General features: G+C 49.7%; 1 protein-coding gene across 5 annotated transcripts in view; it reads right to left on the bottom strand.

The window, feature by feature from the left end:
- Positions 1-1,788: 1,788 nt before the first annotated feature.
- Cyp4f22 (cytochrome P450 family 4 subfamily F member 22) overlaps positions 1,789-12,124 on the bottom strand; it is a 63,006-nt gene continuing 52,670 nt past the window's right edge. For all 5 annotated transcript variants that reach the window (XM_071601659.1, XM_071601652.1, XM_071601663.1 and 2 more), the window contains 8 exons: positions 11,863-11,987; positions 10,655-10,922; positions 8,345-8,411; positions 8,094-8,223; positions 6,393-6,526; positions 5,451-5,515; positions 5,174-5,256; positions 1,789-4,674 (listed from right to left, as the gene is read on the bottom strand). In XM_071601659.1, the coding sequence (XP_071457760.1) occupies positions 4,497-4,674; positions 5,174-5,256; positions 5,451-5,515; positions 6,393-6,526; positions 8,094-8,223; positions 8,345-8,411; positions 10,655-10,922; positions 11,863-11,987 (1,050 nt within the window). In that variant the 3' untranslated portion in view covers positions 1,789-4,496. The remainder of the gene's footprint in view (positions 4,675-5,173; positions 5,257-5,450; positions 5,516-6,392; positions 6,527-8,093; positions 8,224-8,344; positions 8,412-10,654; positions 10,923-11,862; positions 11,988-12,124) is intronic.

Genomic DNA, 12,124 nt, shown 5'->3' on the forward strand with positions numbered 1-12,124 from the left:
CCCCTTCAAGGGCACCCCCCCACCCCACAATGACCTAACTTCTTTCTGCTGGGCCCCACCTCCTACAGGCTCCACGATCTCCCAACAGGGCCATCAGCTAAGGACCAAGCCTTCAAATATGGCTTTAGGGGACATTTAAGATCTAAACCATGATAGGTAAGTAGATAGACAGACAGACAGATGGATAATAGGTACTACTGGTTCTGAGTCTAATTCCATTCTCCTTGAATCCTACTTGAGCATAACTGAGAACTCCAGTCAATTGCAAGCCACCAGAGTGATCCATCTTCAAAGTGCCTCTTTTTTTTGGTGGGGGTAGGGAGGTACCAAGGATTGAACTCAAGGGCACTCAACCACTGAGCCACATCCCCAGCCCTATTTTGTATTTTATTTAGAAATAAGATCTCACTGAGTTGCTTAGTGCCTCCCTTTTGCAGAGGCTGGCTTTGAATTCATGATCCTCCTGCCTCAGTCTCCCAAGCTGCTGGGCCAAGTGGCTCTTTCAGCCTCAGACAGGTTGTCCCAGCTGATACTCTGGAGAAAGTATCAGTTGAGAAAGTTGAGAAAGCTGTCCCTGCTCACCCTGACCAAATTGTACATTTCAGCATTACCAACAGATTTCTACACTTACAAATTAAAATATATATATATATATATCTCAAAACCAGGTAAGAAAGAAACAGGAGAAATGATTAAAATGCCTACAGCATTCTCTGGCACATGTTCAGCACCAAGCAATAAGGACACAGACAATAGCTCTGTGCTTTGGACTTTTCTGGAACATGCATCAGGGACTTGGCTGGCTGTGAACATTCCTTGTTCATTCCTGTGACAAGGAGGAGATACTCTGGAGAAGGGGGGGCAAGTGAGAGACTTGAGGTGAGACAGCTCAAAGTCAAAGCTGAACTCTGCCACTTGCCAGCTGTGTGACCTTCGTGTAATGGTTAATTTGAATTGTCAATTTGATTGGATTAAGAGATGCCAAGGATTAAGAGGATTATGGGTGGGTTGATGAGGGAATGATTGGCATGTGGAATAGCCAACTGAAATGGATACCCTCCCTAAGCCTGAGAAGCAACGACCAATAGGATGATGGCTTGGATGGAATAAAAATTGGAAGAACAAAAAAGCAGCAGCAGATGCAAGCTCAGTTCTTCTTGAAGGGGTTCTTGGTCGCTACTGTAATCGTCTGAGGATGTTGGACTCTCACTTCTTCACTCTTCCAAAGCAGACTCTGACTGATTCTCCAGAAGGCTTAGATCTCAGTCTAGGGTTGCACCATTGATTCCTTTTATTCTGGGGCTTCAGCCTCCTGGACTGCGCAGCTACTGGTCCTTCCAGCTCTCCAGCCTGCAGATGGCCATTGTGGACTATCCAACTTCTGGTTGCATAAGTCCCCTTTTTGTAATTACACTTCCTGTTGGTTCTGTTTCTCTAGAGAACCCTGACTAATACACTTGGGCAAGTGACTTACCCTATCTGAGCCTCATATTCCTTGTCCATGAAGAGGGAACAAGAATAGCCCAAGGGACCCAGGCACCCATGTGTAACTCAGCTGCTTGGGAAGCTGAGGCAGGAGAACTGCAAGGTCCAGGCAAACCTCAGCAATTTAGTGATATCCTAACTCAAAAAAAAAAAAAAAATGTCTGGGGATGTTGCTCAGTGGTAGAGCACCCCTGGGTTTAATACTCAGCACCAAAAATAAAGAATAGGCCTGAGGGGGCGAGGAGCCCAGTCAACATGTGTGTCTTATTTTGGATTCCCCAGAAGCAGACTCTGACAGAAGGGTTCAAATGCAAATACTTTATTCAGAGGTGACCTCAAGACAAGAATTCAACTGCAAGTTGTCTCTGTGGGAGGTGATCCCAAGAAACACAAAGTGGGATGGAAAGAGAAGAAAGCAGTTAAAGGGAGCTTAATATAGGATGTTTCCACTATGGGAGACAGGGCTCAGTCCTGCTGGGGAGCTCCAGGAGGTAGACAGCACCTGAGTGACCTCACCCAAAGCAAGGGAGCTGGGCTCTTTATCCACCCTTATCCATCCACCAGTATTCAGCGTCTCCAGAATGTCCTGCCTGCACTGCAAGGGTCAGGACTGGGCACAGGCAGAGCTCTCTCAGCGGCTTCCAGCCATGATAAGAGCCTGGTGTGCACACAGTTGTTCAGTGGGTAGTTCTCTCACCTCTGCTCTCAACACACACCCACATGCACACACACTGGCACACACAAATACACTTAGATACACACATACATGCATTTGCATACACACATACCTACATATGACACACAGTCGTCTAAATGCATACACAGTCACGCGTGCACACAGTGCACATGCAAACGTTGAATTAGTAGAGAATTAATTCCTTAGAGCCTGTTGTTTCGGAACTGGCCAGCAGAGGGAGCGTCATTCCCGCTTAAAAGAGGAAGGAGAGTCCGCAGCAGCCAGTAAGGAGACCCAGCCTGGTTGTATTATTAGAATTACACACGCAGGTGTAGCAGAGTCCCCGGGACTCAGTGGTTCCACATCTTTCCTCCTCCCGCCCAATGAAGTTGATTCCCCCTCGCAGCTCTTAGTGGGTGTTCATTACAAGTACAATGATCCTGTAAGATCCACGTGACAAGGGAAAACTGAGTTCAGAGAGAGGCAGTCATGTGCTCATGGCCTCTGCCAAGAAGGGGCAGAGCAGGAAGTAATGGCTCTTCAAGACCAAAGTATCTTGCTGGCAAGATGACAGGGTTGCTTCAAAGGAGGCTAAGGGATGTTTGGCAGACGACGCAAGTTGAAAATCCTCCATCAGAACAGGGTTGTGGGAGCAGCAGCAGCAGCAAGGGCCGAATAGCTCTAGCAAAAAGGGCAGGGTGCAGGGACCACACACTCCCATTCAATCCCAGAGTACCCCAGACAGGGGGTTCTGGACCACCATCCCAGAACCTGCTGCCAGCAGGACACCTCAGGCTGCTGCCTCCAGCATCGACACAGCCGAGCCCCTGTTGACACCAGCTTCTAAGCAGAAAGACTGGAGGCCTAAGCAGGGACCAGGACTCTGAGGGATGGGGCAGAAAAGGACTCAGGATCCCTGCTGAGGCCCTAACATAAGGTATTTTTAGGACTTTGAGTGAGTTGCTTCCCTCTGGGGTATCAGTTTTCACCTCTGTTAAGTGAAACACTAAAGTGATCTCATCAATCAGTATGAAGATTAAATGAGAACATAGGAAGAGCACACAGGATCATGCAATCCATTTCAGTCTCACCACTGCTAACTTTGGAGACATGCTTCCCAGGGCTCCGTCCTTAATGCCTCCTCCATGCATCTCTCCTCTCTCTCTCTCTCTCTCTCTCTCTCTCTCTCACACACACACACACACACACACACACACAAATTCCACTCAGCCTTAGTTCTTTAGAGACTGAGACTTCCAAAACATGCAACTCCCAAACATGAATCTCCCAAGTTCAAGAACCATCTAGCCAACCACCTGTTTGACATCTCCAACTCCTCCCAGCCAAAACTGATATCCTGAGCTCATACTCAAAGAAATAACTTACTCCACTCGCGTTCCTTCATGTCAGTTGGTGACAGTTCCCTGTATCCAGGGGCTCAAGTCCAAACCTAGACCACCCCCCACACACACTGCTTCTCCCAAACTCTACATTCTATTAACAAAATTAATGAGTGTACAAACTGTCCCCCCAAAAGCTGAGTTTACGTCCTAGGACAAATGACTTCCCAGCCTCCTACCCCTCACACAGCTTCCCTCAGTTGCTTCCCAACTGCCCAGAGCCCCTCCTTCCCATCCTGGGCTCCAGGTGTAAGGGTCTGGCAGGCTAGGGGATGAGGGTAGGAGGAGGTGTTTGCAAACCTTTCTTTTTATTCTTCAAAAATTAGAACCCTCAGCAAAAGGCCTTTGAGTAAGAGAGGTAGGAAGGGGCTTGTAAGCTTACATCTGGGCTTACAATAAACAAAAGAAAACAGCCCGATTTCTGGGATGACTCCTGAAAGACCGCCATATGAGATGGGGGGGTCTAAGAAAGTGATGTCCAGGTTCAGGGTCTGACCCCAGGTTCCAACTTCCAAGTCCTCAATTTAGAAGCCAGCCTGGGGAGGCGTGTCTTGAGTCCAAGAGATGGGTCCTCAGAAGGCTCAGTGGGCGGGGCCTGGGAACGTTGATCCGCAGGGGCGTGGCCTGAGAAACAATCCATCATACTCCGGGGGCTGGGCCTGAGCCCGAGGGGGCGGGGCCGAAGCTGGTCCCTCTAGCAGGAGGGCAGGTACGGGAACTCAAGGGGCGGGACCTGGACCTCAAGGGGCGGGATCAGACCCTCGTGGGTGGAGCCCTGCCTTGAGGGGCATGGCCAGCACCAACTGGCTGGTCAAAGGCGGAGCCTGGTCCTCCAGTAACAGAGCCAAGACTTCGAGGGGCGTGGTCTATGACCTCAGGACCTGGGGCGGGGCCTGATTCCTCAGGGGCGGGGCCTGGGCCTCTGCCCACGGGACTCAGGCCCGCGGAGGCAGCGGCTCCACGTTGAGCCAGATGCCATTCTCCGTGCGCAAGATGAGCTCCGGCTTCCTCCGCACTTTCCGCGTTCGGTCCACGCTCAGGCGGAAGCGCAGCAGCGTCAACGCCACCGCCACGCGCATCTCAGCCATGGCGAAGCTCTGTCCGATGCAGTTCCTGGAGAAAGGGGGGCATGGCCTCAGGCGCCGCCGCTGTTTGTGCGGGGGGGGGGGGGGGGGTGTCCCTGGGCCTCACATGACTCATCTCTAAAATAGGGAGAGCATCTTAGGCTAAATGAGGGTTAATGAGACCCCAAGAATTGCTGAATAAATGTGACTTTGGGGTCGAGTGTTAGAATCCTGGTGCAGCCTCGTACTAGCTTTGTGTTCCCGATAAATGACCTCTGAGCCTCAATTCCTGCATCTGTAAAGTGGAGACAGTGGCGGCCTAGAGCTGTTGGAAATGTGAGCCCAGAACTCAGGTTCTGGCACACAGTAGGTATGCCCAGCCCCCAGGAACGCTGTTGCAGAGTCTGATTTGGGAGTCTCTTGCTTCACTGGGGGTACAGAGAGGACCTGGGTTGGTGAAAGGGACACCTAGGTGGGGCGTGGTCTGTGCTTCTGATGGGCACACACTTGAACTTCCATTAGCTCTGTATCTTCCCCATGTGGCTTACCTGGGTCCTGCAGAAAAGGGCACAAAGGCCAGCGGAGAGCGCTGCTGTGGATTGTCTGGGTCAAAGCGGTAAGGGTTGTACACCTAGACAGGAACAGACCGGGGTGAGTCTGGGAGCTGGCCCAGCCATTCTAGCCTGGCCCCCTGGCTCAGCCTCTGGGGGCAGAGGCACTTTAGGACCTCCTCTTCCATTCAACCCCACACTCACTACAATCCAGCCACACCTGCACACCTGTCAGGTGTGCAAGGCTTAGGGCAAGGTTAGGGCAGGAGCTCACCTTGGAGTCAGGCCACACGGTAGGGTTGTGGTGGGTTCCATAGATGCTGACCAAACAGATGATTCCTGTGGCGACAGGTGGGATCAGTGGGACCAAAGGGAGATACGGCCTCCTCTAGAAACATCCCCCTTCCCAGATCCACCTCTGAGCCATCTGCTACCACTTCCTGTCCATTCTTCCCTGAAAAACCCTGCTGCCCTAACCTCCCCACCACCCCCGCCTGTCCCTAAGAAGCCTCCATTGCCTTTCTGGTTGTCGCACTGGCCACACACGGAGCTTTCTCTCAAGTGCAGCTCAGCCTCCTCCCTTGGCTCCTCACTGCCCTCAAAATGGGGTTCAAGTGCCTGCATCTGTCATTCAAGGATTCTACAGTCTGCACCCTGAGGCTCTGCTCCATGAGCGTCCTTGTTCTTCCATTTCCAGCCTCCAAGACTGTCCTTCCTCCTCCAAGAAGCACTCCTGATATTCCTCCCTAGTGGAGACATCCCTCCACATTTGGGCTTCGCTGGCCCTCCTCTCTCCCTTTAGCCCATCCCTGAGCCCATGTGGCTGGGAATGTCTGTGCCCTGCCGTTGCTCTCTGCAGACTGGGAGAGATCCTCAAGGCCTGGGCCTGGGGATGAGACATCTTTAGATGCCCAGCATCAACCAGGAAAGGTCTCCAGGTAACAGCTGGTGACTGAATGAAACACCTTCCCCTACTTGCACCCTCCCAGGGCCAACCCTGCCACACCAGCTCTTTCCTTTCCAACAGGATTCACCCACCTGTATCTCCCCCATTCACAACTAGGCTTCCCCCTGGCACCCAGAAACTAGGAGGGGACACAGCTGCCACATCCACAGGGACAAGGCACCTGGGGCAGACATGGCCAGGCCCCTATGGGCAACAAAGTAGCCACATAATGGGACAGTGCACCAGCATGGAGGGGCACACAGTGGGCACCTTTGGGAATGACACGCCCATCTGGAAGCTTAATGTCCTCTGTGCAGCGACGAGAGACAAGGGTCACAGGTGGGAACTGACGCAGGCTCTCCTTGATGCACATAGTGGTGAATGGCAGCTGGGTCAGGTCATCCCTGGAGAGAATGAGAGAATGGAACTGTGACTCTCCCAAACACATACACACACACACACACACACACACACACACACACACACGAGCAGCTGGGCAGGAAAACAATTCAGGGTGTCAACGCTGCCCAACTTCTGCTATTTGTAGTGTCCCATGTTGTACCGCTAACACTTAGGATGCAAAATATCTGACCGTCAACCAATCAGAAAAGTAACCAATAAAAAGAGCAAGCCAGGTGTAGTGGCGCACACCTGTAATCACAGCAACTTGGAAGATGGTGGCAGGAGGATTCTAAGTTTGAGGCAAGCCTCAGCAACTGAGTGAGACTTTGTCTCAAAATATAAACATGAAAGGGTTGGTATTTAGCTCAGTGGTAGAGTACCCCTGAGACTGGGTTCACCAGTCTCTCTCTCTCTCTCTCTCTCTCTCTCTCTCTTTCTCTCTCTCTCTCTCTCTAACACACACACACACACACACACACACACACACACACAAATAGCAAGCACTTGGGCTGGTTTCTGGGGGTCCCTATTGAGCCCAGCATTGATGCTTCAATGATGGATTACGTGGTGGACAGGGGGCACTCGGGGAGGTACCAGCATAACTAGAGAGGCTCAGAGCAACAGCAATTTATTTGCTTATATGGATCCATTTAAGTATGTATGTATGTATGTACAGAGACAGGGTCTCACTGTGTTACCCAGGCTGACTTAAACTCCTGGATTCAAGTGATCCTCCTACCTCAGCCTCCCAGTAGCTGGGACTATAGGCATGCACTACTGTACCCAACTATTTCATTATTTTAAAATCCTAGATGAAAGGAATAATAAAACCATGTGTACCAAAGGTTACTGCATAATCCAAATAGAGGGCTTTAGGTTAAACTGTGTCCATGAAAGAAAAAAAAAAAAAGACATGTTGAAGTCCCAGCCTCCAGCGCCTCCAAATGTAACTTATTTGGAAAGCAGTTTGTGTGAGGGTTAATGCTTCTGGACTTGGCATGAGAAGAATATGCCCCAGGATAGCCATTGATCCAGTGAGAATGAGGAGACCTATGGAACAGACCTGAACCAACTCTCTAACCCCAGAAGCCACAAGAGTGATGTACTGATGAGCAATAATTAAATACTTGCAGGGGCTGTGGTTATAACTCAGTGGTAGAGTATGTGCCTAGCATGTGTGAGGCATTGGGTTCAATCCTTATTGCCACATAAAAATAATAAATAAAAGTATTCTGTCTATTCACAAAAAAATTTTTTTAAATACAATAACATTTTTAAAATTTAATAAATAAATGCTTGCTGAAAATCACTGCATGTGAGGGATGTTTGTTCTGCAGCATTATAGCAAAAATTGCTGACTAAGACTATTGCATCCTGAGGCAGGCATAGGCATCATTATCATCCCCATGTTATAGCTGAAGAAATTGGGATTCAGGAAGCTCAAGTGACTTGTCTAAGGTCACACAATCAATCAGTAGTGGAGGAGAGAGTCACACTCAAGGCTCTGGCCTCAGCATGCCCCTTCAGCCACCTGACCTCCCCTGGCCCCCCCCCCCCCACAAAACTGACCACTCCAGTTCCTCCAGCTCCCGGCCTTTCATGACTTCCTGGATCTCTTCCCGGCACTTCTCCTGGTATTCTGGGTACTTTGCCAAGTTGAACAGCACCCAAGAGAGCCCACTGGATGTTGTGTCGTGACCTGCAGGCAGATGAGGTGTTTGAATGGAGGCTGCCATCTCCAGGCAGACAATAGTGTCCACTTCAGTGTCCCCTAAAGGGACAATCGTGGCCCTTCCCACCCTCCCACTCCACATTCTCACCCTCAAACATGAAGGTGTCTGCCTCAGCTCGGATGTCCTCATCTGACAGTTCCTTTCCATCTTCATCCTGGAATGGGTAGAACCGATGCTCAGGCCCCTGCATCCCACCCTCTGCCTCCTAGCGGCTCCTCCAGCGTTAGATCTGTCCCTTCTCTCTTAAGTCAAGTTGTGGGGAGAAATAATCTAGATGGAAGGAGATATGCTACTTGTATAAGAAAGATGGAGATAAAGTGAAAGATGGAGAAGGAAGTTCATACAGCTGTGCACTGTTTAATGATAGGAACCCATAATGAAATGCATTGTGAGTCAATTTCATGATGGTGCAAACATCGGAGTGCACTTATGCAAACGAAGATGGCTATTATGTCACTGGAGGATAAAATCTATGGAAACACCATCACACATGTGGTCCATCACCAACCAAAACATCATCATGAAGCACATGGCTGACTTATTGAGGAGCTACTAACATGATGTATTCCAAAGGCTGCCCCATGATAACTCTGTCTTCAGGTCTCAGAATCACCATGAGGAAACTGACATTCAGAGAAAAGAGTGATATGATTAAGGTTAAATATCCACTCAGTGGCAGAGACAGGGGTGGAATACAGGACCCTCTGGACCCAGAACCCAAATGCTGCTCAGAAATTCTATAGAAGGGCTGGGGATATAGCTCAGTGGCAGAGTGCTTGCTTAGCATGCATGAGACCCCAAGTTCCATCTCCAGCACTGCAAAAAAAAAAATCCACAGTGACCCTACATCTTCTGTCACATGTCTTCAAGGTCATATATCTCATCTTTGTAAACGTTTTGGACTGAATTGTGCCCTGTCCCCTAGAATTTGTAAGTCCTAACTCCTAGCATCTCAGAATGTGACCACGATTGGAGGGAGGGTCTTTGTGAAGGTAAGCAAGTGAAAATGAGGTCATAAAGGTGGCCTTAATCCAATGTAGCTATGGTTCTTATAAGAAAAGATTAGGGGGCTGGGGCTGGGGCTCAGTGGTGGAGCGCTTGCCTAGCACAGGTGAGGCACTGGGTTCAAATCCTCAACACCACATAAAAAGTAAATAAATAGTTATAAAAAAATATACTAAAGGGGCTGTGGCTGTGGCTCAGCTGTAGAGCACTCGTCTCACATGTGTGAGGCCCTAGGTTCGATCCTCAGCACCACATAAATAAAATAAAGGTATTGTGTCCACCTACAACTAAAAAAAAAAATTTAAATATATTTTAAAAAAAGAAAAGATTAAGACAGAGACACACGCAGGGGGGAGATGATATGCAGACACAAGAAAGTGGCCATCCCCAAGCCAAAGAAAGATGCCTGCAGTAGACTATTCCCTCACGGCCTCTAAGAGAACTCAACCTTGCAGGCACGTTGGATTTCTAGCTTCCAGAACTGTAAGAGAACACATTTCTGTTGCTCAAGCCACCTCCTCTGAGGCAGAGGCATCCCTTGGTATCCACAGAGCACTAGTTCTGGGACATCCCCCCATGGATACCAAAATCCATGGATGCTCAAGTCCCTTATATGAAATGGCATGGGGCTGGGGGTGTGGCTCAGTGGTAGAACACTTGCCTAGTATGCGGAAGGCCCTGGGTTCAATCCCCAGATCATCAAAAAATAATTAAATTAAAAATCAAATAAAACAAAAAAAATCAAATAAATTATATAGCATAGTGTTACATGTTACCATGCAAAACCTCCCATACTTACACTTTAGGTGACTTAGAATACCTAATACAATAGCTAGCTATTGTACTATAATAATAAATAATGACAAGAAAAAAGCCTATACATACTCAATACAGATGCAATTCTTTTCAAATGTTATCAACCTGAGGTTGGTTAAATCTGCCTATGTGGAACTTGTGGATATGGAGGGAGGACCCACCATCCACATTCTTTACAAGCACATAATGAACCTTCCACAGGATAGCCCACCTCAGAGGTGCCCCCCCCCCCCAATCCCAGCTACCCAGGAGGCCCAGGCAGGAGGATGGCAAGTTTGAGGCCAGCCTGGACAACTTAGCAAGACCCTGTCTCAAAATACCGTAAAATAATAAAAGGGCTTAGGATGTTGCTCAGAGGTAAGTGCTCCTGGGTTCAGTCCCAGTACCACAAAACAAAACCTCAGTTCATTTAAAAGGACCGAAATGTTTGTTACAGCAGCCTGAGCAGACACACAGTGGGTCTCACTTACATGCCCACATCTGACTCCATCCTAGATCTATGTGAGTTTGGGCATTTGTCATTTTACACACTTGGTGCAGTTCTGGGGAAGTCCCGGCTCCAGGGCCCCGCCTCACCCTGGCCAGGAGCAGCACATCGATGAAGTCCAAGGTCTTGCCCTGCTTGGCCTTCAGCCAGGCCTCGGCCCCCTGGTGGCGCAGCGCCTGCCTCCGCTTCTGGATGACTTCGGTGGTGAAGCGGTGCACGGTGTCGCAGGCCTGGCGGAAGCGCCGCCCGTCCGCTGTGAGGTAGTAGATGAAGTCGAGGTGGTGATGCAGGCGGTACTGGCGCCTGACGACCAGCGCGCTCAGCTCAATGATGGCCGATATATAATCGCTCATCTTCCTGCCAGGGAGAAGACCATGAGCCGAGGACCATGCCCAGTCCCCGCCAGCCAGGGGCACAGCTTGGCTAGGTCAGGCCTCCTCTCTCCACTGGGCAACGACAAGAGAGGCCCCATATCACCTATATTTTCTGTAGATTTTGTATGCCTGTCTGTGTGTGTGTGTGTGTGTGTGTGTGTATGTTAGTTTTTGCACTACTGGGGATAGAACCCAGGGCCTGGTACATGCTAGGCAATTTCTATCACTAAGCCCAGGGGGCTGGGGAGCCCCCATGATGACTCTCTGGTGAATTAATGAATGAACTAACAAACCAGGGTAATGACTATTTTATTAGGTCATTCAACAGATAGTCATTGAGCACCTCCCATGTGCCAGGGCAACTGTGACATCATTTTATCCTTCCTGCACCTCCCCAAGAGTCAGATATTATCATCTTTGTTTTACAAATAAGGAAACCGAGACTCAGAAAGGGAGGGGCACTTTCCAAGGACTGTATGCTATTTGCGGAGGAATGAGGGAAAGTAGCATTGCCTCATCCCTGTTACGTGCCAAGCCACTGACAACCATCTAATTAAGATAGTTACACCATGACCATGGGGGAAAATTATAATGTCTCTTTTTTGGGGGGAAGGGAACTGAGGCTCAGAAAGGTGGTATCGTTTAAAAAAAAAATAGGTGTAGAAGGACAGAGCACCTTTGTTTTGTTCATTTTTATGCGGTGCTGAGGATCAAACCCAGGGCCTCACAAGTGCCAGGCGAGGGCTTTCCCCTGCCTATACTCCAGCCCTGGTGATGTCATTTTTTTTGGAACCAAACAGCCATCTGTCCATCAGTGGCAGATGCCAGCAGCCTGGGTTGCCCAAGAGCTGGGAGTTCCCTTTCTCCTCCCACTGCCTCTCCCTGGGCAGCTGGCTCTGTCTCCCGAGGGAGGTCACACTCACTCCTGGCAGTCGCTGTTGTAACTGAACACACATTTCTGAAGACTGTCCAGGGTCATGAGGCTGATGTGCTCAAACATGTCAAAGGAGGCCACCGAGCCTTCTGCCAGAGTCCTCCGCCATTTAGCCTGGAAGAGAGCCAGGGCATGGGGACCTCAGACAGCATGCCACAGGTCATCACTCACCACACACCCGAGGTATAGCTCAAGGACTTGAGGTCTCCCCACAGCACGTGGCTCGCCCTGGAGCTGGGCTGGAGCAGTTG

Source organism: Marmota flaviventris, chromosome 1 (genome assembly GCF_047511675.1).
Source record: "Marmota flaviventris isolate mMarFla1 chromosome 1, mMarFla1.hap1, whole genome shotgun sequence".
Lineage (NCBI taxonomy): Eukaryota > Metazoa > Chordata > Mammalia > Rodentia > Sciuridae > Marmota > Marmota flaviventris.